Genomic DNA, 27,323 nt, shown 5'->3' with positions numbered 1-27,323 from the left:
TTTTAACCCAAAAGACCCATTCTTGATAAATTTTCATTTAATAATTAAAAAAAAAAAAAAAAAATCTTAACTTTTTATATACATCTTTAAAATACTTGAAAAAATCCTTGAAAATAACTTCTTCATTCTTAAATTCTTTCCTGTGGAATGAAATCTCTGAAACTCAATTGAGATGTCAAAAATCTAATATTTTTTATTTATGAAAATGTGATTGGAACAGTTAGGATATTTATTCATAAGAAATGTGGGACATGAGGTTGAGGGCTGTTAAGAAAATTTTATTTTCTTAACAGTTTACCAAATGGATTATTAAAGAGTTCGTCCAAAACTTAGAGATTATTTAGAAAGAAGTCCCTCCACGAAGGTCCTCTAAATAATTTTCCCAAATATGTGTTACGAGCATAAGTCATACATCCTTGAATTATTCAATAAGTAATCTTTCAAAAATATAATCAACGGTGGTAACTGTCCACGAGGCTCTCACACACTTGATTCGATGATCTCTCTCTCTCTCGAAGTCAGTAGTCCTCAACGACTCTACCAAACCATTCTCTCTCTAAGAAGCCACCCACCCCCTCTCTCTCTCTCTCCTTAGACGGTTAAACCTCATCATCGAAAACCAACCAGATTGGTGACGTCGCCCCTCTTCTCTCTCTCTTTTTCTAATTTAATATATTTTTCGAATTCTTTTTTTTTTTTTTTCGACATCAATTACAATCATCAAGCAGAAAGTCCTTGCCCCAGAGCTTCCAAAAAAAACTTTTTTTTTTTTTTTTCTTTGGTTAATTTGTTCATTCTCTTTTTCTAGGGTTGTTCGACAAAAAAAAACCCTAATTTTGTCTTTCTTTATCTGTCGCATTCTTCAAGGTATTCTCATAGATCCCCTTTTTAACACTTTTCCCCATTTTTTTTTCTCTCTTGCTTTCGTTGTTTGGCTTGATGATGATGATCTTGACGTTCTTTCGTGTATCTGATTTGCATGCTTGTTTGGGTGCGGGGGAGCAATTTTTATCTAGAAATTCCGTATTCTTGTGAAATCGACTTCTTTGCAAGTTAGCATTTTGCAAGGAAACTCGAAAACATTAATTGAACCTATTTCTCGACTCCGAAAACTTTTATGGATTTTTTTTTTCTCCAGTTGTTCATTTAATTTTGTTAAAGTTATGATCTTTGGTGTAACAATCACGCTTTGTGACGAGAGGATGGGTTTCTTGGATTGACACCTCAGGAATCTTCACTGGAGTGGTGTGGTTGTGTTTAAATTAGTTTCTGGTGTTGCAGACACAATGGGTTCACATTTATTACTACCTCACCCCCCCCCCCCCCCTCCTTCCTTTGTAACAAGTTCTACGCTATAGCCTACACATGAAATGTCGAAAACTTTCATTGTATGTTCATTGATTTCATGGATGTAAATTATAATTAGTGGAGGAAAAGTACAGTAGATGGTTGGGTATAGACTTGACTTGGACAAGTGCGTTAGTCGTCACTCTTATCTGTTTATGTTTACTCACATTTTAATTTTTTTGCTCTATCATGAACTTGTATTTATGCCAATTTATATTTAAATGATGTCTTTCATAATAATGTACACTTGTGGGTGTTACGCCTTGTGTCTATCTTTGTCATTGATTGATGTAACATGGACACTAAAAACGCGATTAATGTCTAACACAGTTAGGGAACGTCATACATATATATTGGTCATCATGAACCTCGTATGCCAAAATGTTTGTTCACTTATTCCATACGTTGGAAGATTTGTTTTTAAGATACGTTAGTTCATGTTGAGTATACAATATAGAAAGAATTTGTTTAGATAATCTGATAGACATTATGAGTTTATGATTATATAAATCTATATAATTAAACACAATGGTGGACCCCACTTCTTTGTCTCAGATTTATAACCCATAAACAGCATATCTCGAGGATGGTTGTCCCTCTACCTTTGTCTTCTCTTTTCTTCCCTTCCCTTCTCAAGAATACCCCTAATTTTATTGTCTTTTCTCTTCTACCCCTTTCCAAAAACACCTTACAACTTTCTATGTTGCTTTTCCTCTTTTCCAATAATACCCTTCCAAATTTATTGTTTTTTCTCTTTCACCCCCTAAACCCGGCACAGGCAAACTCTAGTCACTCATCAACTATAGGGCTATGTCTGAACAGTGAATATGACACATCCCTCATGGTCATTTTTTAGAAAATGGATGTGCAATCATTGCTTAGACATTAATATGCCTAGACGTGTACAACTTATAAAAACAGGAGACAAATTTTGGAGGGTTTGAACTTCAGATTGTTATACTGATAATCCTTTTCTTTTGTGTTTGTGTTTCCTACTGATGATTAAATTTCACAGGGATGATGGCCTTCTTGTAACTAAAGGAATGGATTCTGAGGATAAAGTTCTTGCGAAAGGTATGGTTTTGTTTTTCTTGTACTTGATTCATTTTGTGAGGGTACATGATGCTTGTGGATCTCTATTCCTTGCTTTTGTGATTGCATGGGCTTACATGCGACATAACTGTAATAGAATAGGAGAGGGGAAAATTATTAGTATAAGTATTTGGGTTTTGTTAACACGTGCCCTAAGGGCACATGTTAGGATGCATTTAAAGCACCTTTGTTATAAGCATTTGAGGGTATTTTTGGTTGGATTTTCTTTTAGGGTATTTTAGGTAGTAAAATAAATTTTGGGTTGTATTTAATGCATCCTTTAGGGCACACATTAAAGAGCACCCTTAACATTTATTGCTAGATACTATTTACATGGTGCTCTTCACTTTGTTTCCTTTTTGGTTTGGCTATAGCTTGTTGTAATGATTTGTGCAAAGGTGCAAAATATTGATGTAGTTACTTCAAGTGAGCACGCTATAAATACTTTTTTGCATTGGTTAACCCTAAGTGAATGTCTCGTGGTTTCAGAACTATTGGATGAGTTTTTATTTATTAATATAAATTTGCTTCGAAATGTAATTGATTATTTATTTACCCAAGTAGGTACAGAATAGTTTCCCTTTGCTTCAAAATGTAATTAATTAATTATTTACCCAAGTAGGTACAGAATAGTTTCCCAATCATTATATGTTCCTTGATTCTTGTATTGATAAAATTTAGACGTAGTTGAATGGATTTTGGTCCATAAAGATATGGCGCAGAAATATTTGAGGCCATACCCAAAATTGAATGTTTATTTACTAAATTCCTTACATTTTTGTGAGAAATTCACTTTTGAATTGAGAGCCTAGGCATCGTGAATGCCTAAAGCAACCGTGAGATAGGTCTATTGGCTCTTGAGTTGGCAAAAGAATACTGAAGGATGCCTCCATGATTAATGCATCCCTTGTACTTGTTGCTATTGTTTGAGATCCTAGGATGTAGAAAGACATTGATGCAACCATGGGTTATTGTCTGATTATTTTCTAACGAAAGATGCTGGAGATGTGAGCGATCGCTTGGATTCTGGAGCTAGTATGCAGATGGGAGCTGGAAATTTGTGAAGAAGGAGCTGCTGATTTCTTCAAGTTAACCTGCTGATTGGAGCTTATGTGCTAGTTGACCTACAGGTTTTGGTGTGCAGATTGTTGCTGCAGAGTCTTGATGCCAGACAAACATAACAACCCTCATCACATTAGCACTTATCTACTGATTGAAGCTGCACATATGATTGGCAATCTGCAAGTTGATTTACGGATAAGTTGCAATCCACAAGGCTGATGACCAGCAGATTAAAGGGTGCTTAGAAGGTTCAACTATGCTAAAAATAGGCTATAAGAGGGCTGAATAATAAGGGGCATAAGGAAGGAACGGAGTGGGAGAATCTTTGAAGGGGATGAGCAATCTTTGCAGGAAACCATTATTTGTATTTCGGGTTTTGTGTTCTATTGGTGTAGATTGTTCAAAGGTTTAGAGAGGTATTTTCTTTGAAGACCTTACATGGGCTTTGATTTGTAAATGGAATGGTTAGTCCTTGCTGCAAAATGGACGCTAGTTTTATGGTATATGGGCTAAACACATGGATTTAATGGAGAGGTATAACATGTAAGAATATGATTAATGATTGGTGAAAAGGCATATAGTCAGAAAATAAAAATGAAAGAATGAGAGAAGTAGATAAAAAGGAACTATCGTTAATTTTTGTATGTGCAAGGATAATGGCGAATCCATCAATCATCGCATGATTAATTATGATCTAGCTAGAGTTATTTGGGATCCTTTTTTTTTTTTTTTCCAATCGATCTGTGATGTGCTGACTGTTACCTTTTTTTACTTCTTGTTGTGTTTATGGAGCAAGGATAACAATTGAACTTTTAAAAAAGAGTAAGACTTTAGTGAACCTTTTATGTTTTAAAATGACTGCTCATCTTGAGCTTCTCACCATAAGACTTTGTGGGGAATGAGAAGTGAAAATCCTTTGAGAGGTAGGCAGTATCTCAAACAGTACTGCTCATAAAGACCTTTCCGTGACCTCCCTTTTTTAGTTGTTTAAAAAATAGTTTAACAGAAGTTCCTAGGTAATCTTCATATGGATGTTAGCAGGGGCGCTATAAAAGGACTGTGTTGCTTGTTTACAGTAGGGTGATGGGCAGGCTATGTTGTGGAAATATCCTTTTCACCTGAAAATGAAGTGTCTAACACAAATAGAGAATCCATTTTGTGCCCCATTATAGGTCTACTACAGAAGTCCTGTTGTAACTAAAGTTTCAAAGAAGTGGAGGCTTTGATGTTGCTTAGGTTTCAAAGTCAGGTCCAATTAAAGTAGCACTGAAGTCTTTCTATGTCATTTGTTGGACATTTAATGATCATAAGATACTGATGTTTTTTTTAGCCATCATTCCAGTGCATGTAAGAATCCTGGCAGTGTCTTGAACAGTTATTCAGTAATGACCTCAGAAGTTAAAACCAAGTTGTAAGTTCCTATTAAGGCAAGAAGCTCGTAGGATCTATTTGTATGTTGTGGTTCTATTCTCAATGTCCTTTTTCTTGTATCCCCTCCTTTTCTTTGAATCATTTTCCACAAGGTTGTCATGCAAAACTTAACATGCTTAAGTTGTCACACACTTGATCATACACATTACCCTATGTTTTAGACCCTATTGAGAATCTTCACTGTTTGAAGAATATTTTGGTTTCCACGGGTTGTTGACTTTTAATTGCTTTAGGATCTATATGGGAAATAGGCATTGAATTCTGCGACACTTGATTTCTCAATTAAGACTCTTGAGTTCTTGGTTCTAGAATTTATAATGAATTATTTTTGGATATGCATTTGCCAAGTAATCCAATCCATAGGGGTGCAAGTTAATTCAGTTCAAACCGAGAACCGAACCGTGAATTTTGGATTGGTTTGGTTCGGTTTATACTAAATACGGTTCGCTTTCGGGTTAAAAAAATGAAGAACCGATAGGTTCGGTTCGGCCTTGATATATAAGCGAACCAAACCGAACCAATATATTAATTTAAAATAAAATATAATTTTTTTTTTCAAAACCCTAAGAATAAGTTTTCTTATTCTCTACTCTCTCCCTCTCTCTCTCGTCTCTTGCGGCTGTGGGCTGCGAGTTGCAGGCTGCTCTTAACTCCGGCGGCCGGGGTCCTCTCTCTCTCTCTCTCTCAGTTTTACATCTTCCTCTAAACGACTCATGTTCAGCTCAACCTCGCCTGCGTCTTTCACTTCTTCACCAGGTTCTTCCGATCTTCGTGCGGCTGCGGGTGTGCGGGCTGCCTCTCAACTCCGAGGATTGGGGTCATCGGTCCTTCCCTCTCTCTCTCTCTCTCTCACCTCTTGCAACTTGCAAGGTGTGTGGCTGTGGGCGTGTGGCTGCAGGTGTGCGGCTGAACTCCGGCAGCCGGTGGGTCATCCCTCCCTCTGTGATTTGGCTGCTTTTATGAATGGGTTTGCTCACTTACCTGCCTCTTCTATACTGTTGAGTGTTAGTTAGATTATTTTTTGACTTTTTTTAAATTTATTTTGGAAATCATAAAAAACATTATTGTTTTGAAATAATTTCACTGGTTGTGCTCATGCTCTCTATTTTCTTGAAGGAGATCTTGTCCTGTTTTACCCTATTTTATTATTTTAGTTTCTATTCTCTTATTATCACTTTACCATTTTTTTTCTTGAATATTAGATAAAGTTCAGTAAAAATAGGTATTTTTTATTTAATAAAAAAAATATTAGATGAAGTTTTTTGGCAACCCATGGAACCAAACCGAATTAAGGTCGGTTTGGGTTGGTTCGGTTCGGTTCTAGATCAATTCGGTTTGGTTCTGGTTCCTATATAATGGAACCGACCTTGGTCGGTTCGGTTCTGATTTTGCTCTAAACCGAACCAACCCGAACCAAATTGCACCCCTAATCAATGGATCAAGTTGTTTTTGATATCTTATCTTATCCGAGCTGATGACATTGGGTTTCAAGCGAGGAACTGGGATCCAAGAAGGACCGGATCTGTTAAGAACTTGATCAAATAAAATTGATACACAAACGATAACCCAAAGAGACAGCTTCCCTTATTTAGGTTCAGGTGTACATAAAAAATGGAGAATTTGATGATGATGTCATCCATAAAATTAGTGGTGGGTGGATAAAGTGTAGGAGCGTTTATGGAGTATCATTTTATCAATGTGTATTGATCAAACTAAAGAAAATATATGAATGGCCATGCCTCAACTGAAGATATGGTTCATGCTAGAGGTATATGGCGAAATAGGATTCATGTTGTCCTCCACAGAGTTAGGGTAAAGTGTGGACCGTTTTTGGTTTGGATCAAACATGCCTCCATCTGATGGTATATTATTGTATTGGTACCCGAACCAATCTGAATTTTTTTTGAGTCTGTTTTAATCGAGTCTGACTCGATCCATCGACGACCATGTAGTATGCTTGCAATACTGTCCTTTTTAGAATTTTCCTTTTCCCCCGTGTAGTGGTTCCCTACTCGCATGAGCTTATTTTCACACCAATGCCTGTGTTATCATATGGTTTCATTATATATTTGATTCCTTCAAAAGTTTATTTCATGTCTTAGTTTTCATTTTTGTGACTTCTTCATTGAGAGCAACTATTTTTTTCAGTTGGTTTAGCTTTTATAGACACATTAGTTTACCTAAAGTATTCCCTGTAATATATGCTCGTGCAATAACTTCTTGTTTGGTTGTTTTCTCTTCCAGTTTTCGGTGTACAGACTCTTTCTTCCAGTAGTCAAAGCACCCCAGAGATTAAAGAACATTCAAATGATGCTTCAAGAGGTGAAGAGATCCTCCAAGAGTATCATAAATCTGTTCCAAAGAAGGAACTGCTTCGCACATGCTTTGACAAGGAAAAGAAACACACTGCCTCATCAAAATGCAAAATCACGGATCAACTTCCCAAAATATCAAGTATCAAAGGATGTAAAAACCAGGAGTCAAGAAAAGCTTCATCGAGTCAACCAACATTGACCCACAATCAGGCTTCTAGGAAGCAACAGAGGAAAGGGGAAAATCCCATTCGCCTTCCACCATGTATGGAGATGTCTCTGGATGGTGGGTGTGCAAACACATGGATCTGTAAAAATTCTGCATGTAGAGCTGTCTTAACCTCAGACGACGCATTTTGCAAGAGGTGCTCTTGCTGCATATGTCACTTGTTTGATGACAACAAAGATCCTAGTCTTTGGTTGGTCTGCACAGCTGAATCTGGTGAATGGGACTCATGTGGTTTGTCTTGCCACATTGAGTGTGCACTTCAACGTCAAAAGGTAGGGGTTGTGGATCTTGGGCAGTTGATGCAGCTAGATGGGAGTTATTGCTGTGCTTCTTGTGGCAAAGTCTCGGGCATTCTCGGGTGAGTAATTTGATTTCACTTTGTGCTACAAAGACTTAGACATGCTGGACTCTGTTCTTTTTTTTCACCAATGATCAAAAAGGTGGATAGCAAGTGTGATAGAGCAATCGGACAATGCTCCCTGTTTTGATCTTTGTCTGACAATCTGACAAAGAGAATGATTAATTAACTAGAAGGTGGTGTGTGTAAACACACATGTATTAGAAGAGCTTATTTGTAATTTAAAATATTAATTATAGGGGTTTTTGAAAATTACATAGTAAAATGCACATTTTGTAATTTTGAAAATTAGCCAAGGTGATTATAGTGTGTGTATTTGTGAGATCCAAATTTTGGTGTCGAGCCACTTCTACTCCGCCTTCTCTCATTATAATAATAAAGATAAATAAATAAATCTGTAAAACTTGAATAGAGTAATTCCAACTTAGGTACGACAGAATGTCTTTCACCTTTGGACTCATTTATTACTATCTTGTGAGTATTCCTGCAGACAATGGAAGAAGCAGCTGGTGATAGCCAGGGATGCTCGGCGTGTTGATGTTCTCTGTTATAGGATATCCTTGAGTTACAGACTCTTGGATGGGACGTCCAGGTTCAAAGGATTGCATGAAATAGTGGGCAAGGCTAAGGCCAAACTTGAAACAGAGGTGGGGCCAGTGAATGGAGTTTCATCCAAGATGGCTCGTGGCATCGTCAGCAGACTCTCAGTTGCTGGTGAGGTACAGAAGCTCTGCACTGTTGCGATGGAAAAGGCAGACGCATGGCTAAACACCATTTCGAATGCCAACCCACACCACAGAGGCGAGTTACAACAATGGTTCAACTACTTTTTTCTACTAATTGATTGAAAAAAAAAGGTTACACTTCGAATAATAAACCTGTTTCTTTATTTCCATTGCAGAGGATTCACTTCCTGCTGCTTGTAGGTTTCAATTTGAAGAGGTGACATCTTCATCTCTCGTAATTGTATTGAAAGACTTTTCGTCTGCTTCATCTGAAGATATTAAGGGGTACAAGCTCTGGTATTGCAAGAGTAGAGATGGATCCCACTCAAAAGAACCTATTTGCGTCTTTCCAAGAGTTGAAAGAAGGATTCTGATATCAAACCTGCAACCCTGCACAGAGTACACCTTTAGAATAATCTCATACACAGAAGCTGGCGACTTGGGTCACTCTGAGGCTAAATGTTTCACCAAAAGCGTGGAGATAATCCACAAGAATTCAGATTTAACAGTTGGGATCGATCGTAAGAATGAAAACTCGGGTGTAGAAGGAAGTTCGACTGCCAAGTATGCGGAAGCTGTCGGATCTTCTAGTTTTAAGGTCCGAGATCTGGGAAAGATCTTACATCTTGCTTGGGCCCAAGAACAAGGCTATTTTGATTGGTGTCCTAGTGCTGACGTGGAAGAATGCTGTGGCAGGAGCACTGATATAAAGCCCGGAACTGTTGATGAAGACCAACCTCCATTTGTTTCCCGTGAACTTGATTTAAATGTTGTATCTGTGCCTGATCTGAATGCAGAGGTAATTCCACCAGAGGACTCCAAAGATGAAGACAATGGGTGCACTTCAGATCAGGTTGTCGAGGCCGAGGACGACATTGTTTCTCATGGGATGGAGAAGAATGGTCGAGTGAGATCAAACGGGAGTGGTGACTCACAGACATGGTTGGTTAGGCCAATCAGAGAAGTTCCCGCTGTTGAGTCACGGACTGAGTTGTGTAGGAAACGGCCCCCAAGTACTAATGAAGAGGGGTACGACTGTGATAGTACTTTGATAAATGGATCACCATTGAGATTCTCCGGTGGGCCTGGTCACTTGGATGGAAGCTACGAGTACTGTGTGAAGATCATCCGGTGGCTTGAACGTGGGGGGCACATTGAACAGGAATTCAGAATGAAATTCTTAACATGGTTTAGCTTAAGATCTACTGAGCAGGAACGTAGGGTGGTGAGTACCTTTATCCATACTTTGATCGATGATCCAAGTAGCTTGGCGGGGCAACTGATTGATTCCTTCTTGGATATCATATCGTGCAAGAGACCACGGAATGGTTTCTGTAGTAAGCTATGGCACTGAAACCACCACACCAGACGCCAGGGATTGATAATTTGTTTTAGATTTATCTTTTCTACTACATATTGATTCTTCTCTGATTATTATCATTGTCATATCTCTCTACATTTATTTTATGTTCTTAGGATTTGATTCATTGTACTTGGGTTGTCTAGCCAGACATTTTGGAATTGGGGCCTGTTGGAATGGGTTTCTGATTGTTTGTTGGATATTTTCAAATGTAGAAGGCTCACTCTGTCAGTCCCATTTTTTTCTATTTGTATTTCGAAGAACTGGAACTGTTTCAACAATGGAGTAGTTGGATAAAATTTGTTGATTAATGATGGTGGATCTCGATGGTTGATTTACATTTGCATTCCGCATTTTACTTTCTTGTTTTCCTGGCAAACCCCCCAAAATTTTGTTGGGCTTGGAGAGGAAAGAAATTGTATCTTTGTTTCCCCCTTTTCTTTTGCCGTCGCTGCCTGTGAATGTTGTTGACATGCAGTTTTCCTGATATATTTTACTCTTCCTTGCTCAGCGGGACCGAAGATCAACGTCATCTACAGTCTATCCCACATTATCACATTTTGATATTTAACTCTCTTTTGAGCTATGATTTTACCATGTTCATTCATGTAATTTTTTTAATCTCTTGGGTTTTTTTTTTTTTTTTTCAATCTGTAAGCTTGTTTTTAACGAGATCACAAAAATCATAGACCCTATCAACTCTTGTCCATTTATTTGAGACTTTAATTTGTATGTGAATGCTACTTCTTGGTGTTGTCATTAGTTTCCAAGTAGTTTATACCTGATTTCATATCCCAATATGAGTTATTCCTAAATTCCATCAAATTTAATCATTTATGATTTTATATTTCCTACTCTTATCAATGAAGCCAAGTTTTAAATTTTTCATAGTTTCTAAAAGTGGAGGTAAATATTTCTGTTTACCAAGTACCAACAAAGAAGGGCACCAGCTTCTTTTAGTAATTTTTTTTTTGGTTGACAAAATCAATATTTTTTATCCAGTTTTCTTTTTTTAATGGACAATGCTTATGATAAGATTTTTTTTGGTACTTAATTAACATAATTATGATTATTTTCATATATAATTGTAGTTATTTTGGATTTTCAGGTCCTTGGTGGTAGCTGGGCTAATGTGAAGTATATGACATGTACATTTTCAGACTTAATTATAGGATTCTCACACATTACTTGATCATTGTTAAGCATTTGGGTTGCAATTCTCATTTAGAAGTGACTAAGCTTATATTTTACGCCTTCAACTTGTCGTTGCAATTCTCAAATTTCGTTTCGAGCCTTTCCAAGCTGTAAAAGTTGGCAAACATCAAATAGCTTCAAACATATGCACCCAATTTGTGCCCCATGCATCGTTAATTTTTTTTTTTAATTTAAAAAATAAGGTATGAAATTATACATTTTAGTAAGGTATTCTCAAACATAATGGCCTTGAGAGTGGTTTCAAAATTGTCCTAGACTTTGCCCGAGTCATCTTCTTACCATCACTTGTGAATAGGATGAGTCGTGGTCGAGAATTCAAAATCTTTGATTTTTGTTCTTTCTAATCAAAGATCTAGCTAGGTAAAAGTTACCGCCTCTTCCAAGATACTCGCCATAACTTGAACTATTGTTGGGACAACTTAAACCATTGTTAGGAGATGGGATGAGATTAAAAACCAAGGTTGAAAAATGGCCTCAAAGATGATTATCATAAATTAACTCAACCAATAAAGGGAAAATTTTCCACTCGAGTAGAAGAAGAAGAAAAACAAAGGAGGTGCGGGAGATTCGTGATCGGTTTCGGACGTGTTGAATAGAAGACAAAGAGAAAGAGTGCCAAAAAAAAAACCCACATTGTCCCACTCTGAGACATGGTTTTTAAATTTGTCCGAGACCGAGACGTATCGCCCGAGTTAACTTGGCATTGGAGCTGAACGAGACCAACTCACAAAGTCATTTTTTTGACCGAGTTTTAGGACTCACGTTCAGTTTTTTGAGTTGTCTCACGAGACATCTCAAACGTATCGGAAAACTCGTCCGAGACGACTCGGTATCGGGCTGGACGAGACGAGACGCAAAACCGAGTTTAAAAACCATGCTCTCAGAGGAACTTGGGATGTCAATAACAGGGAGATCCCCTCGCAGAAATTAAGGACCAAATTGTCATTAAAGTTGAAGAAAGTGATAGTTTGGTAATTCTAACGACTAAAGATTGGATTTTGAATGATTTGTCTGCCACTGACATTAGGACCTGAGGTTCATAAGCTCTCCTAACCTTCTCCCCACTTCTCTGTACTTCTCTCTCTAAAATGCAACTTCTTCAAGCTCCAATTTCTTCAAAAGTCCCATTTCTCATCTCAAAATCACCAAAAAATGGAGGTATTTCTTCAGTTTCTTTACTTGTTATGTTATTTGAACTTCTCACTCTGTTTCGTCTCTTTTCCTAATTATAATTTTTTTTGTTCTGCAATTGATCTATTTTTTGTAGGAGTAGGAATTCTTTCACCAAAGAAAACTTCTCTTGTTTGCACCAGTAATCGTTCTGTTCCGTCTCAAAGACATGAAAGATTTTTATGGGTATCGCTAAATCGGTCAATTTCAAGCTCAATTTCCATAAAAGCTGCTTCCATTGATGGTAATTTCCACCTTTGAGCATGACCCATAGACTACTTTTTTTTACTTCATAATAATACCCAGTTTGAGAATTTGCAGAATTTTCAAAATGAATTTTAAAAAATATAGTAATTATTATTTGTTGGAAGATAAATAAATAAAAAATTCAAGATATTTGCTCATATCTCTAGGAGTAGCCAGTTGAAGTGAAATATATCCCATGTGCTTGCACCAATGTTTCAAGACTCGACTTGAAACATTGCCAAGTTGACTTGGAATTTAGACTCATTTGAACCAAATTCGATTGAGTTGTCTCAGAAATTAATCGAGAAGGATTTTAGAAACTTGGTGGAGTTATTCGTTATACTCAATGTTCTTTTTTTTGGATAACAAAAAATTAAATATGAATCTGAATTTTAAAATACTTTATAAATTTAATATCTATTTATTGACTCGACTGAGTTGACCTCTAGTCGATGGACAGCTGCGTTGAGTAGAATTTTGAGTTTTAAGACATAGATTTGAACACCAAACAAGGGTTTTAGATGAATAGGTTCAAGCACTTGAGAGAGAATGTACTCGAGTGTGTTCGTGCCCAAGGTTGTCTATGGAGTTGGTTCATGCACCTCCTAGTGGGTTTAGAAGGGATGCATGGATGTGCTTAGAGGATTGTGTGACTTGTATCCACATACACTATAGGGGTGTGTATTGGATGGATCCAAACATGTAGATGTTAAAATACCATAAATTACAATCCAAACTAGGATGTATTGGTGAATCCATGCACATTGGGGGTTTGTTACCTCTATAAGTGGCTCCTAAGAGGTACAATTGTGACTCCCGACAAGCTCACCTATTAAGGATTACCAAAAGGCCAAAATGAATTTGGACTTGGTTATCACCTTGGAAAACTGCTTCATTGACTCAAAATTCTAGAGATTGACAACAAAGTTGAGATTTTGTTATAGAGAGACTTGAGCTCGAGAAGGACGCCCACATGAGTGAGGGATTGAGATAGAGACAGTGGATGTGTACTCAATTTTTAGAACAGAAGATGTGGCTTTGAACAAAATTGAATGGAGATACAAGATTCCTTTAGTCGACCCCAAATCTTTGGGATAAGGCTTTGATGATGATGATGATGAAATCTGATTCAGGAGTGGTGTTCAATTCAGGGCTGAAATTTCCAGAAATGGAATGAATACTAGTTCCTAATTTTTGTGTAACCATAACTCTATAGTATGCCCTGGAGAAAGGTTCAATGGTCCAATTACCTTTTGCATTTCTCTTGCATTTAAGGATGTTTCCTTCAAGAGGATTTCTGAACATAATCTTGCTTGTGCCAAGTTATGTTCCACAGACTTCAAAATGAGAGCTTCACCAGCGTCAAACACCAACTTTAAGTTGAAATATTGTTGCCAAGTAATTCATTTTGACTAAGGCCTAGATAATCCAGTTCTTATATTAGAATAATGTTGTCTGCTATAAATTATTGGACGATGCCCATCCCAATCATTTTATTTTTAATCAATAATGTGACACATTTTTGCGTACTTCATTTTTCAAAATTGTATATCTCAAATTTGTTTCCATTTTTTGCTTGTTGTAGCTGGTGCTTCTACAATATCAACAGTCACAGCTGAGAAAGATGTATTGACAGCCTTGTCCCAAATCATTGATCCAGACTTTGGAACAGACATCGTCTCTTGTGGGTTTGTGAAAGATTTGCAAATTGATGAAGTGTTGGGAGAGGTAATTAATGACATTTATGAGCAAACTTCCCATCCTTTACATATAAAATCATATGCGATTCTTACTTCTCCCATTTCAGGTTTCATTTCGGTTGGAGCTCACTACACCAGCATGTCCAGTCAAGGACATGGTAAATGAATACTTACCATCTTTAGATCAACAACTGCTGTATGTTTCAAATCGGAGAAGATTTCTTTCACTTCATCATGAAAAGTAGTTGAAAGAGTGCTTTTTTTATATTTTTTTTGTTTTCTTTGTGTGAGTGTGCTAAGATGCTGGGCAATAAGAAATAAGAGTCATCATTTTCATAGTTTGATAGTGCTGAGATGAATATAGGAAAGACTAAAAAGGGTAAAATTAGATATGAACAACAACAACAACAATGACAACGTCAACAAAGCCTTCTCCCAAAGATTGGTATCAGCTAAATGAATCCTGTTGCTCCATTTTTTATTTATTTTTATGGGTAAAAATTTGATGGGTAAGCTGGGTTTGAACTCATGATCTCAAAGTTGCTTTGCATTGTGTTAAACCAACTGAGCTATGGGTCTAAGCCCGAAAAGATGGATTAAATTGTTCCTCCATTTCACTCTTACTGGAGCCATAAAATAGATATGATGCATTCATGAAAATGAGGAGAAGCTCCACAGGGTGATAAACTAAAGGAAAGTTTATTGAGATGGTTTGCTCATGTGCAAGGAAGACCTATAACAGTCTCTATTGGAGGGAATGTGGAAGTTGAAAGGTCTAAAAGAGCGAGAAAAAGACTGAAAAGGATGTGGCTTGAGGTAGTATGTATATGAACATGCTTGAATTAATAGCAAGCATGGCTTTTGACAGAATTAAATGGATCATGATATATTTCTGTCGACTCGGATAAAGGTTTTGATGAAAATGATGATTCTTTGAGTGAATAAGATGGTAATTTTTACTAAGTATATGCATACTTTTGCTGCCACTTATGAGTTCTACTATCAATTATTTAAGTTTTCAATTACTTTGTTTTTTATGTGTCAGTGATCTCGTCCTATAAAGTGTCTGTAAATTTTTTTTGTCTTGGCAGTTTGAGCAGAAGGCAAACGAGGTTGTTGCGTTGCTTCCTTGGGTTAAAAATGTCAATGTGACAATGTCAGCACAACCTGCAAGACCTGTTTTTTCGGAGCAACTTCCAATGGGATTACGGACAATCTCGAATATTGTTGCAGTTTCAAGTTGCAAGGTAGAGTTTCCATAATTCTTTTGTGGGCATTTGTGCAATATGCTGTAAAAGTGTTTGTCTGTAGGGTTCTCATAAGTATCAGCATGTCTGGCATTTCTGTCCTTGTTTAACACTAATTCTACAATGTGTGTGGGACATGTTCGTCATGGCAGTTCTTTGTAAATTATGTATATTTTATGTAGCAAGTTAGAAATGTTCACGAATCACTCACAATATCTTGGTCTATATTTTTATTGTCTGTCTTCTTATTTTAAGTCATGCAGGGAGGCGTTGGGAAATCAACCATAGCTGTAAACCTAGCATATACTTTGGCTGGAATGGGTGCTAGAGTTGGCATCTTTGATGCTGATGTGTATGGTCCAAGTTTGCCAACAATGGTCTCTCCTGAAAATCGGCTGTTAGAAATGGTAATATTCATACACTTAATTGATGTCAAATGTGGTGCCATTGAAATTTTATGATATTGATCATGAAGAAGCTGCCTATAGAACCCAGAGAAGAGAACAATAATTCCAACCGAGTACTTGGGGGTCAAGTTGGTATCTTTTGGATTTGCTGGACAAGGACGTGCTGTAATGCGAGGTCCCATGGTTTCCGGGGTAATCAATCAACTACTGACTACAACTGAGTGGTATGATTTACTTTACAATTTGATCAACAAACAAGCAGAAAGTAATTTGTATTTGATTCCTGCACTCATTTAGGATTCATGTTTAACTATATCTTTCCGGATTAGCTTCATTTTGATTTTGGGATTAATTAACTTTTTCTGTAATCTGAACTAAAGTTTGTAGTAGTCAAGGCCCCATATTATCTTTGCCATAAAAATGAGTAAGCAGACAAGTTTGTCCATTTCTTGGTAGTCAACTAATTACTGTTTGAACCTAAAGATGAGCTAGTCTGGCTAAAGATATTAGGTATGACTGCTATATCTAGAGAAGTCCTGCAGAGTTCCCATTATAGCTAAAAAATAAAATATATAAAATTTTAATTTTAAAATCCAGTAGCATCTCAGAGGAATGAATATGCAAAGAGAAATGGGCAATCCATCCAATTATCTAAGGAATGCTGATCTCTACTTTTCTCTTTTATTGATAAGTATGAACTTTCATTAAATCAAAGAAGGAAAAAAAAATCACAAGGAGGTCAACAAGACCATCCTAGATATCCTAAGAAAAGTCACAGGATAGGCAAGAACACAAAAGAAAAATAACAGAACAGACCCATCCCCATGAATAGTTATGGCAATCCATGCATGACTAAGTGGAATTCCAAATAAGTCAATATTGTAAGGTTGGCTCACATTAAAGAAATCATTATTAAAATTTCCCTAAAAAATGCTATTGTAAAATAAAATAAAAAATTATGTTCGTCTTGTGACAATAAAATTTTTTGTTTCACTTATCAAAATTTCCGTTAAATTTTGTTTCATTTCTTTGCATCAAAATTTCCAAATAAGTCAAAATTATGTTTATTCTCCCATACATTCCCATGTTGATGTTCAGTAAGATGGCTATATTTTATGAAGTATGAACTATCAATTTATATCTCAGATAATTTCTTTTCAGACACTATAGTGTAGTTTTTGTAATCCTGATTGTTGTAACCTTACAGGGGAGAGCTAGACTACCTTGTTATCGATATGCCTCCTGGAACTGGTGACATTCAACTTACTCTATGCCAGGTGCTGCTTATCATATCCTGATTTTCTCCAACGTCTTCTTTGTGTTGAATAAATTTTTCTGACATAAAGAAAAAGAAAAAGAAAAAAATACACCTGTGTCTAGTTAATGCTTCAAGAAAGTTATTGGAGTATGAGGTGTATTTCAGTGACTTTAGTATTGGGTAGGCAATGTATCTTTCTTTCTTTGTTGCTTTGCATTTTTTCCATCCTTTAGGCATATGGTCATCTTTAAATTATAATTCTATCCTAATAATCTGCACATAATTTTCTTCCTCGTTTTCTGGCCATTGTTTTCTTCTTTGCATTGCTTCTAACTTGAACTGGGTAAAAAAATTTCCAGGTCATCCCATTAACAGCTGCTGTGATTGTTACCACTCCTCAAAAGCTAGCATTCATTGATGTGGCAAAAGGAGTTCGTATGTTTTCGAAGCTTAAGGTGCACATGCTCTATATAATAAGTAATCACAAAGTATTACGTGTCAAAGTCATTTTATATTTGAGCACATTCGGTATATTATTCGATTTAGATATAGACAAAAGCAAAATGCAATCTCTCAAATGCACTGAATTCATTTGACAGCTAAAGGTTCTGCACTAACTGCCATAATAATCAGTTTTACTTCTCTTTATGTAGGTGCCTTGTGTTGCTGTTGTTGAGAACATGTGCCATTTTGAAGCTGATGGGAAACTGTTCTACCCATTTGGTAGAGGTTCAGGCTCTCAGGCATGAAATGATATCTCACATTCAAACTATTTCACATAATAGTAATATATTATAACAAGGATACTGAACATATCCTTAACCCTTGACATGGGTATGAGGTGTTTGACACAGTTCCTTTTAGAAGTCTGAATTGTCGTCATGTTCTTGCAAATTTATTACGATATGATATTTTTGTTGCATTTGACTCAATTTTGTTAGTTGCAAGCCATATCTATCTTTAGCAACTTAATATATATTATATATGAAGGATGTAGTGGTTTCAATGGGTCAGGCTGACTCAAGGCCCAGCCTGCTATAATTGGACTTGGACAAGATAAGCAGGCCTGAGATGCTTTCAGGTTGGGAGCTGGGCTAGGTCCATTTATTTAGAGGGTTGAGTTTGGGTGCAGACCCTTTAGGTACCCAAATTCAGTTGCGTTGAACTTGGGCATTTAGTGGGTCTGGCCCATTTATTATGAGGGCCAGGCCTGGGCTAGTTTTAGGCTCTATGAAAAGTGGCCAGTTTAAGGCCGGTCCAGATCCATTGACCCAAGCCCAGTCCATTGGCCCCTAGAGGATGGATCACACCAGTCCTCTTTCATATACATTTTTTTTTTAAATTATTAAAAGCATTAAAATAAGGATGACATTACCTTACTTATTAAGGTGCATTGACTGTTGATCATGTACCAATATGTGGCCAACATGGAAAATATTACTTTCCTTGGATAGATAATATCTATCTAAATATGTACATGTACATACATATGTGCATGTAACTCCTGGATATCTTTCCGATTGATTTAAGTGAAATCTAGACAGACGTATTTGTTCTAATGATTCGATCCATATCTGTGCAGGTTGTCCAACAGTTTGGAATCCCACATCTGTTCGATCTTCCCATCAGACCAACTGTATGTGTCTAAGCTAAGCTTTTCTTCCAAGAAAATGTATGTTGTGGAACATATTAACTGTTGGACATGCATTTTGTAACACACCTGTTACCACTTACATTCGTATTTATCACCATGTCATACTTTCATATGGATAATTACATTTTGATTATTTGGAATCATTTCAAAGTTAGGGGTATGGTCTTTTTGTAACCTGCTATTATTAGTTACTAGCCCACCCTGTCCCCCTTCAACTTTGTTCGGCTTTGAGTTTTGGGCTGACTTATTGGAACTTAGTTTTCTAGCCTTAACTGCAATTAACCTCTTGTTTTTTAGCTATAAGCAAGAAAGAGTTTTTGATTGATGATGAAATAAAATTACAAATGAATCTGTGGCATACACCTTAGTTTACATGATGAAAAGAAGGAAGGCTCATCTCGTGGCCTATATATGCCCTCCTGATGGACTGCTGGAGATTTCAAAGCCGTTGTAAATTCAATTAGAAGAGAGAGAGAATGGAAAAAAAAATCGATATTAAAACTGCAAATAGCCTCACAGAACCATATGTGTGCCTTGTTGTTAACAGCTATTAACTGTTTAGTATTCTGGTTGTTGGTCTTTCTGCTTCTCAGTGTCTTAAGAAATTGTTTTTGGACATTGCCACGAGTTTCTGGTGTTGATATTGGGACCATATAATTTATCAATGTTTAATTGAGTCTATCTTAGTCTCCTTGGGAATAATGTATTTAGGTACCTCTTACAAGTTAACCGTACTCCCTCCACATTTAATGATGTCTACAATTTAGTTTTTCTTAAATATGACCTTATATTATTGCAAACCAAACAACTATATTCTCTTTTATTCGTTGTTTTAGTCCTTTGTACATCCATATGGTTTTCTTAGGTTGGATTTTCTTTAATCAATAAGGTTTTCTGATTTAGGATATTTGAAATTGATTTAAATTCCACTTTTCACAGTTATCGGCCTCTGGAGATAGTGGAATCCCAGAAGTGGTAGCTGATCCTCAAGGTGAAGTTGCCAGGACGTTCCAAAATCTTGGAGTTTGTGTTGTCCAACAGTGTGCAAAAATTCGCCAACAAGGTACTCCAACCTTAGTTTAACAGTCTTAGGTGAATTCCAACGAGATGAGATATTTTGATCGAAACTTCATTTTTGACTGTTTTCACCAAAACTATAGGTTTAAAAGATTTTACTACTTGTTGGCGTTATTTTGATCAAATAAAGTTTTTTCTTTTTCTCAGTATCGACAGCTGTAACATATGATAAATCTATTAAAGCAATCAAGGTGAAGGTGCCTGATTCAGATGAAGAGTTCCTTTTGCATCCTGCAACTGTGAGACGGAACGATCGCTCTGCCCAAAGTGTTGTATGTAGAGCTTTACTTTGAATATGAATTTGTTTTATGATTTATTTAACACAGGACATTTTATATTATTATATAAAATGTCTCTTTAAAGGGAAAGTGGAGGTCATCTTCAGTTTCTTCAATTCTTTGGGATCCTCTTTGTTCCTGTTTAGTCCCCTTCGTTTCAGAAGTTGTTTCTAGTTCTACATATGTTTATTTCTCAAGAAAACAATAGGTTTTGAGTTTGTAGCTGAATAGCATTTGTATGAATCTTAAACAATTTACATTTTACTCAAAAACGATGTGTTAAATGATGTGAAATACGATTCATTCTTCAAAACAGGACGAATGGACTGGGGAGCAAAAACTACAATACACAGATGTTCCTGAAGATATTGAACCAGAAGATATTCGGCCAATGGGAAACTATGCTGTTTCCATAACGTGGCCCGATGGATTTAGCCAGGTATTTTAATATCTTATGGTTTTGTTTACTACTTACATTCCTTCTGTTAGAAAACAGGGCATTTTATTCCATGGTGGTTCTGTAATTTTGCAAACAAGAAAGCTTTTGACAAGTTATTTCAAATTGTATTGGGGATCTCAACTTAGTACACCCCCAACGACCCAGATGGACATTTGCAACATTGCGGTGTTAACTCCTCCTGTAGGCTCATATTTACTAGCAAACCATTTTAGTTGGATTTAGGTTGCCCAATGTGACTTTCCAATCTTTTTCGAGGCCGTCCTTTCAGGTTTTCAACCCAACGGGATTTTTGTTTTTTTCTTTTTTTATACTTGTTTGGAAGAAGAGAATTGACTCAAACAACTCTGATGACCTGATTTTTCCAGAAGTCGTTATGTTAATCATCTAATTATGCTAATCATTTTTTTTATAACACGAATTTGCATGTTTTTTGTGTAGATTGCTCCTTATGATCAATTACAAACTATAGAACGGCTAATCGATTTTCCTCAACCAACTTCTGCACAGGTAAAGGGTTCTACTGATCTTGCAATTAAAATAAAATGCGAATGAGTGTTGCATAATATGAAGTTTCTATAAAGTCGAGCTCATCAGATCTATAATATGGCCATATCACTTGAATACATTGTGTCAGAAGTCAACCAATCCTATGGCCTGGATTCCTGTCATATTTTAATTATCATACTCTCAAATAGTCAATACTATCGCATAAGTGTCACTTGAGATACTCTTACATTTCTAGTGTTTTTTTTAATACAGGCATGATAGTTTTAGATGATGATTGGATTATGCGGAAAGCAGAAACCAAAAGCTAAACATGGAGCTATGGGGAGTAAGTTTTTTTGTTGAATCCATCCCCCCAACCCACGAAAAAAAAAAAATAAATTATGTACATACATTTTAATGATATAATACAAACTCGATCTTATTTATTTTGGAAATACGGCAATTAACAAGGCGATTTTACCCATAATTTCAGCTTCGAGTTTGAATCCATATTTTGCATTAGCATGGTCAGTCTCTTGACTTGCAGATTTTTTTTTTTTTTTAATCGATAACCTTAACTGTGAAATATTAAGCATAGAGCATTACAAATTTGGGGTTGGTGTGGTTGCAAGACAGCGTTGGTTTTTGATCATCGTCATCATCTATGCATCTTTAAAAAGTTGGTAATACCGTCCCTTTATAAATTTGATTGGTATGCTTGGGATCACAGGGTAAAGTCATGAGGCCACCAACTTTCAAACACACAATCCTGGTCGCTATTTTTTTTTTTCTGTTGACTCTATAGTTTTTAATGGTAAAATGTTGCATTGTCGTCTTCGTCATCATCACCTACACCTTATCCCAATTACTTGTGGATGATCGCCAATCTGAATGCTTCATGATGGTTATAATGAGAGTCAACTTTCGGGGACAACGATGTAACAATAGCCACCATCGAAATTGCTGAAATGAGAGCACATGGAGGTTCTTTGAGGAATCGGAAATAATCACAAGGCCGATTGAGGCTCTTATCAAACGTACAATTAAATTAAAATTGATGTTTCTATGACAAACCAAATCACTAACACATCCACGTCAAAAGTATCCATTACATGCATGTCGACATTTTCACGTTTTAATACCATGAAGGGTCCAAGATTTAGGTGAGTAATTAATGGAGGCCTTATCGTACCATTCACTCCCAACCATATATGTGAACCCTAGTTCCAAAATGTAAACTTGGCCGACTCGATTCAAGTCGGTAGAGTTATGGGGACTTGGAAAGGTTGCTTTTATGTTAAACTCTTATTGCAGACCATCATATTTAAAGAAAAATTATTTTTCTCTTTTTAATAACCAAACAACCCCAAAAAAAAAAAAAAAAAACCTTTGAGCAGTGCTGGAGTGACTTCGAGTTGGAATCTCTTATCGCACTTCTCGACGTGAAGGTGGATAGGAATCATAGATGCTTTTTCACTTGTATCTCGATGAAAAGCATCTATGGTTCCCATTATTCAAAAACTTTTTGTGGTCTTCGGTTGTTTGGGGGAATAACTTGTTTTATCTTGGATACTAAAGCTTGTATAAGACAAGATAAGCAGGAATGAAGGATTACCTCTATCACCTATTTGTAAATAGATAAAATCAACTGTCCTATGGCCCAATCGTCATGTGACACTTGTTATATGGGCCAGATCCCTTATATTTAGTCATGGCTCACCAATAAGGCCGGTAATGTAGGTGGAAGTCAACTTCAGTGGTCTGTGTTCGTTGAAGGACGCTTTTAAAGCCCAAAAAAGCACTTTTTTAGCCAAATTATAGTCTCAAAACACGTAAGTATAGCTTGCCACTCCACATGAAAGTCATCTTTTATACAAAATAACAAAAAAATAGAAAATAACTGTGAAAAAAAATAATTTTGAGAGAAGAGTTCGGGTCCCCCACACTTGTTCGTGGGAGAGAAGCACACGAATGACCCCTTTAGCCATTGAATTTCACTGAGTGTCTCAAAGTTTTTTACCACATCATCCACTTGTAACGGAATGTATAACTTCTTGTAAAGGGTAACTTGTTTATGACCCCCCTCACAATTTGATGAATTTTGATATAATTCTTTGTTTTCACTTCATATGTTTTCCCTAAAACCCATCTTCTTCAACTTTGGATTTTTTTACAAGATGTTTTTCTTCTCTCAGTCAGATCCATTATTAAATAAATAAAAATATTTTTTTTATTTTTCAATAAAAAAATGAGAAAAACAAAGGTTTTATTCAAGGTTATAAAAAAAAAAAAGTTTTATTCAAAATTACTTTGTCAAATAAAAAAGTGTTAAAAATATGGATTGGAAGAAAAATCAATTCTTTCATGGGGAAAAATAAGGATGATCAAATATGTTGGAAATCTTTCTCAAACCCATTTAATTTTAATACTTTTTTATTCATCATTAAAGAAGATCTCTCTACTGCAACAAAATCAATACCTTCTAAAATAAAAGACACCCAAGGAAAAATAGTGCCACTCCCAACTTCATAGTTACTCGGATTAATTGAATTTTTTTGGAAAAATAAAAAGAAATAGAACCAATGGTAAAAGTACTTAACTAAGGTGATTTCTAAGGGAAGAATGAAAAGAGAACAAAGTTTAAAACCATGGATGGATTTTGGAATGAGAGTACAAACCCTAACACCATTGATGATGAGGGTATTTTAGTCATTTTATTATTCATAGATGACTGTCATCTTTTTGATAGTGCAGGGAGTTATCTCAAAATTCACCAAATCATGAGGGGGTAAAACAAGTTATTATTTAGATTTAGTTATAAATTTCGTGGAAAAAGGTGGTGTGAAAAGTAAGCTTGAAATACTTGTTAAAATCCGATGGCTAAATAGGTCATTCATGTGTTTCTCTCCCATGGACGAACGTGAGAGAGCCGGACTCTTGAGAGAAAATAGCTTTATGAAATTGACCCAACCTATTTTTTTCATTTTTCAACTTTCAAGGGTAATTTTTTTTTTTTTTTAACTTTTTTTTGTTTTTGTAAAAACCTTTTTTAGTGTATTCAAATGGACTCGAAATTACAAAATAGTCAGCAGAAGCGAGAAACTAAACAGACCCATTCTTGACATTTGCAAGCATTGACAGAGCTTTTTTACTTTCTTAATCCAAATTTGATAAATTGAATTGGGATAAATAAATAAAAGAAATACTATTAGAAAATTTTAGTAGAAATTATTAAAATATATACCTGGTATTTCATTTTTTTTCATCAAACTAAATGTTATTATATGTAAATTTTGAATTATACCCCATAAAATTTCATTTTTTTATTGTCAGGAATCGGATCATCAACTTCATTGTATGTTGTAATAGACATGTAGAGTAATCATATTTGAGATCCTGCTTTTCGACCATGCATATAAAATTGTACGTAGTACTCTTTGACGGTCACTATGTTTGGGCCCAACATCATCTCTAAATCGTATGGTGGTCACCAGGGATAGAGTCATGATTTTGTCGATGTGAGGGCAATTAAATAGAAAAAATTTATTGAAAGTAATTAAGAGAAAAATATATATTTCTTGGAGTAATAAATTTTTTTATGCATCGCTAGTATCTGTAACAATCCCTTATTAATTCATAGCCTTTGAAAATTCTTATGGGGATAAATACCGACATTAGTGGTCTGCAAGATCCGGATGGGAAATGAAACAAAAATTACATGAAAGTCAATCTGTTGACCAAGCAAATCAGGATTGTAAGAATCAATTTTGGGGATTGGAATCTGCACTTTTGACTCAGTTGCTCATTCAACTCAATTAGTCAACAGTCCCAGATCAGTTCAAAAATGTCATTAATGCAAAGAATAGTTTTACTATCTTTTTACTAGTCCCATCGCCGTGATTGAAGAGAATGAGGGGTACAAAGTCTTACAAAATGACAAAAAATGCCTTTAACTTTGAAAACAACTATATAATTTCTTAAAACAAAAAAATTGAGTCGTGTTTGAAGACCCTACCAGCTTTTAAGACTGAGACCCAACAGACAGAATCGATTTTACGAGTAAACCGTCTGCTGCTAGTGACCAAATCAAGCCCAGCCTACAATTGACAAATACCAACCATGCCCACGCCCACGCCCAACCCGACCTTGGTGTGCAAATGCCCAACCTGAATCCAACCTAAGTCTGGTTTGAGAAAGAAATAAAGATATTTGAAAATATTTTTGAATTATAATCATATAACTTTAAGTTCGGACAAATCAGACAACTCAATGCTTATGCCCGAATCCAAACCGATTTGACTTCCATGCCCAAGCCTGACCAAAGCTCGTGTTCGACCCATACATTCTGCTAGTGATTTTGATGCAGTATGCTTGTTTCAAAATGTTGATACACTCTTCTCAACCTCAACACATATCTAACTAATATATTTTTTAATTAATTATTGACTAATTTATTATCTGAAAATTATATTAAATTCAGTTGAGTCAACCAAACCAAGCCATCTTTACGAGATCAAGATGACTTGTCCAGGTTAACTATGTCTCACCTCGTGCAGAGTCTTTGGGCCCATGTGCCATTGATGTTTTCGAGTACTTTTCATAATGGAGTTGGTACTTACCCATGTGCCATTTGCATTTGGCTAAAAGAATCATGATGAATGCACGCGGTGAATTACATGCGATCTGTATGTGGTATGTGGTTGATGTGGCAAGGGCACAAAATCATAATCTTTTTTTTTGAGATACACAAGAAAAAAGATCTTCAGTTCTGTGCCCTTGCCACATCATCTACTTACCACATGCATGGATCATCATTATTCATATAGCTAAAAACTACCAATCAAACTGATTTTTTTTTTCTTCTAAAAAACTGAACCATTCTTGGTTGTGTGGGACCTTTATTAAGTCTTGTAGGAAACTTACATGTAGGAATTTAGGATATGGGACATGATGAAGTCAATAGTCATTGTCATTGTGTTTGAAGTCATGACTTTTTTTATACTTTATAGCCACTCAGTTCATGTCTTTTTCTGTCTTTTTTTTTTTATTATTATTTATTTATATTTATTCAAGGATATTCATTTTTCAATGAAAAATGAACGTGTAATGATTTTCTGACGCCCTCCTCTCGCACAATACCCCTGTGCCCCCATCACATAACAGTAGATCATTTGTCTCGGGATATGCAAAATCATAAATATTTTCTTTGTGTATCGGGGGGGTAATTGTGAGAGAATAACATTAGTAGGTTGGAAAATTTTGCATGTTCTCTCCCTTAGTGGAAAATTGTTTTGGGCTGAAAAAATAATTCAATAAAAAGGTGCGCAATTGGAATGATTTTCCTTGAAAAATATAATTGGTATGTGTAAGATTGTTCTTTTTCTTCTTTTCAAGAGAATTATTTATCTAGAACTGCTTTTCCATCTTAATTGAAAAATAATGCCCTATTCAAACCATTTGACAATTTTTTGTTTTATTTTTTACTCTTGATTACCCTCAACCCCAAATAAATTATATATTAGATTTATCAAGTAATTTTAATTTTTAAGATTAAGAATTACATGTATTTTTTGTCTTTTAAAAAAAGAAAAAAAAAATTGAATGAATGGTACGGATGATGAATGAGTGATTCAAATTTGTTTAAATAAATTAATTAATTATGATTAACTTACAGGTACGTATATTCAGAAGGATATGAAGGAGGGCTTGAGATACCACAAATTGAGCAAATTTTCTCAAACATAGAGACCAACTTCCACAAATGGACATCAAACTTTGCCTCACTTGTTGTTGGCCCAAGTGACCCTGACTCAGTAGCTCTTTCATTGGCAAAAACCATCTTCTGTAGTGACCTTCGTGACCGTCTCGATAAGGTTGAAGTCCCATGCACCATCATACAGACAACCACCGATGTCGTTGTGCTGATCTCTATTGCTTATTACATGCAAAAGCAGATCAAGGGAAAATTGACGATCTAGATCATTGGAGCGGACGGGCATTTCCTTCAGCTCACCAAGAATGAAGTCCTTGATGTTCTTGACAAAGTCTTGAGTTTTGATGTTGATGAGAAGGTTATCAGCTGATTTTACATGTCTGTTTGCTTTTTGTGTGTGTTTGTGTTATTTTGATTGGTAAGAGAGAAAATAGTTACACATTATAACGTTGTAGATTGGCTACTAATCTTTACTATTATAACGAGGGAAGGCGGA

General features: G+C 35.9%; 2 protein-coding genes across 5 annotated transcripts; both read left to right on the top strand.

Moving 5' to 3' along the window:
- Positions 1 to 516: 516 nt before the first annotated feature.
- Positions 517 to 10,227, top strand: VRN5 (Fibronectin type III domain-containing protein). 4 transcript variants are annotated; one of them, XM_086455034.1, is made up of 6 exons: positions 616 to 631; positions 809 to 867; positions 2,363 to 2,421; positions 7,177 to 7,831; positions 8,322 to 8,632; positions 8,733 to 10,227. In XM_086455034.1, the coding sequence occupies exons 3-6, from the start codon at positions 2,391 to 2,393 to the stop codon at positions 9,908 to 9,910; spliced, it is 2,175 nt and encodes a 724-aa protein (XP_086311160.1). In that variant the 5' UTR covers positions 616 to 631; positions 809 to 867; positions 2,363 to 2,390; the 3' UTR covers positions 9,911 to 10,227. The 4 variants fall into 4 exon arrangements, with proteins under 4 accessions (XP_086311177.1, XP_086311152.1, XP_086311168.1 ...); XM_086455051.1 differs by adding an exon at positions 5,689 to 5,899 and having other exon boundaries at positions 517 to 2,421; XM_086455042.1 differs by lacking the exon at positions 809 to 867 and having other exon boundaries at positions 546 to 631.
- A 1,903-nt stretch (positions 10,228 to 12,130) lies between these two features.
- Positions 12,131 to 21,606, top strand: HCF101 (ATP binding protein). The gene is made up of 16 exons (XM_086455060.1): positions 12,131 to 12,289; positions 12,399 to 12,545; positions 14,133 to 14,275; positions 14,355 to 14,405; positions 15,339 to 15,494; positions 15,758 to 15,901; positions 15,983 to 16,125; positions 17,109 to 17,178; positions 17,519 to 17,614; positions 17,813 to 17,902; positions 18,742 to 18,795; positions 19,753 to 19,876; positions 20,038 to 20,162; positions 20,485 to 20,607; positions 21,067 to 21,135; positions 21,388 to 21,606. The coding sequence occupies exons 1-16, from the start codon at positions 12,220 to 12,222 to the stop codon at positions 21,391 to 21,393; spliced, it is 1,611 nt and encodes a 536-aa protein (XP_086311186.1). The 5' UTR covers positions 12,131 to 12,219; the 3' UTR covers positions 21,394 to 21,606.
- The last annotated feature ends 5,717 nt before the right edge of the window (positions 21,607 to 27,323 follow it).

Source organism: Akebia trifoliata, chromosome 1 (assembly GCF_017979445.1).
Source record: "Akebia trifoliata isolate Shusen 1 chromosome 1, ASM1797944v1, whole genome shotgun sequence".
In the NCBI taxonomy this organism is placed as follows: domain Eukaryota; kingdom Viridiplantae; phylum Streptophyta; class Magnoliopsida; order Ranunculales; family Lardizabalaceae; genus Akebia; species Akebia trifoliata.
This window is presented reverse-complemented; position numbering and strand designations above follow the sequence as displayed.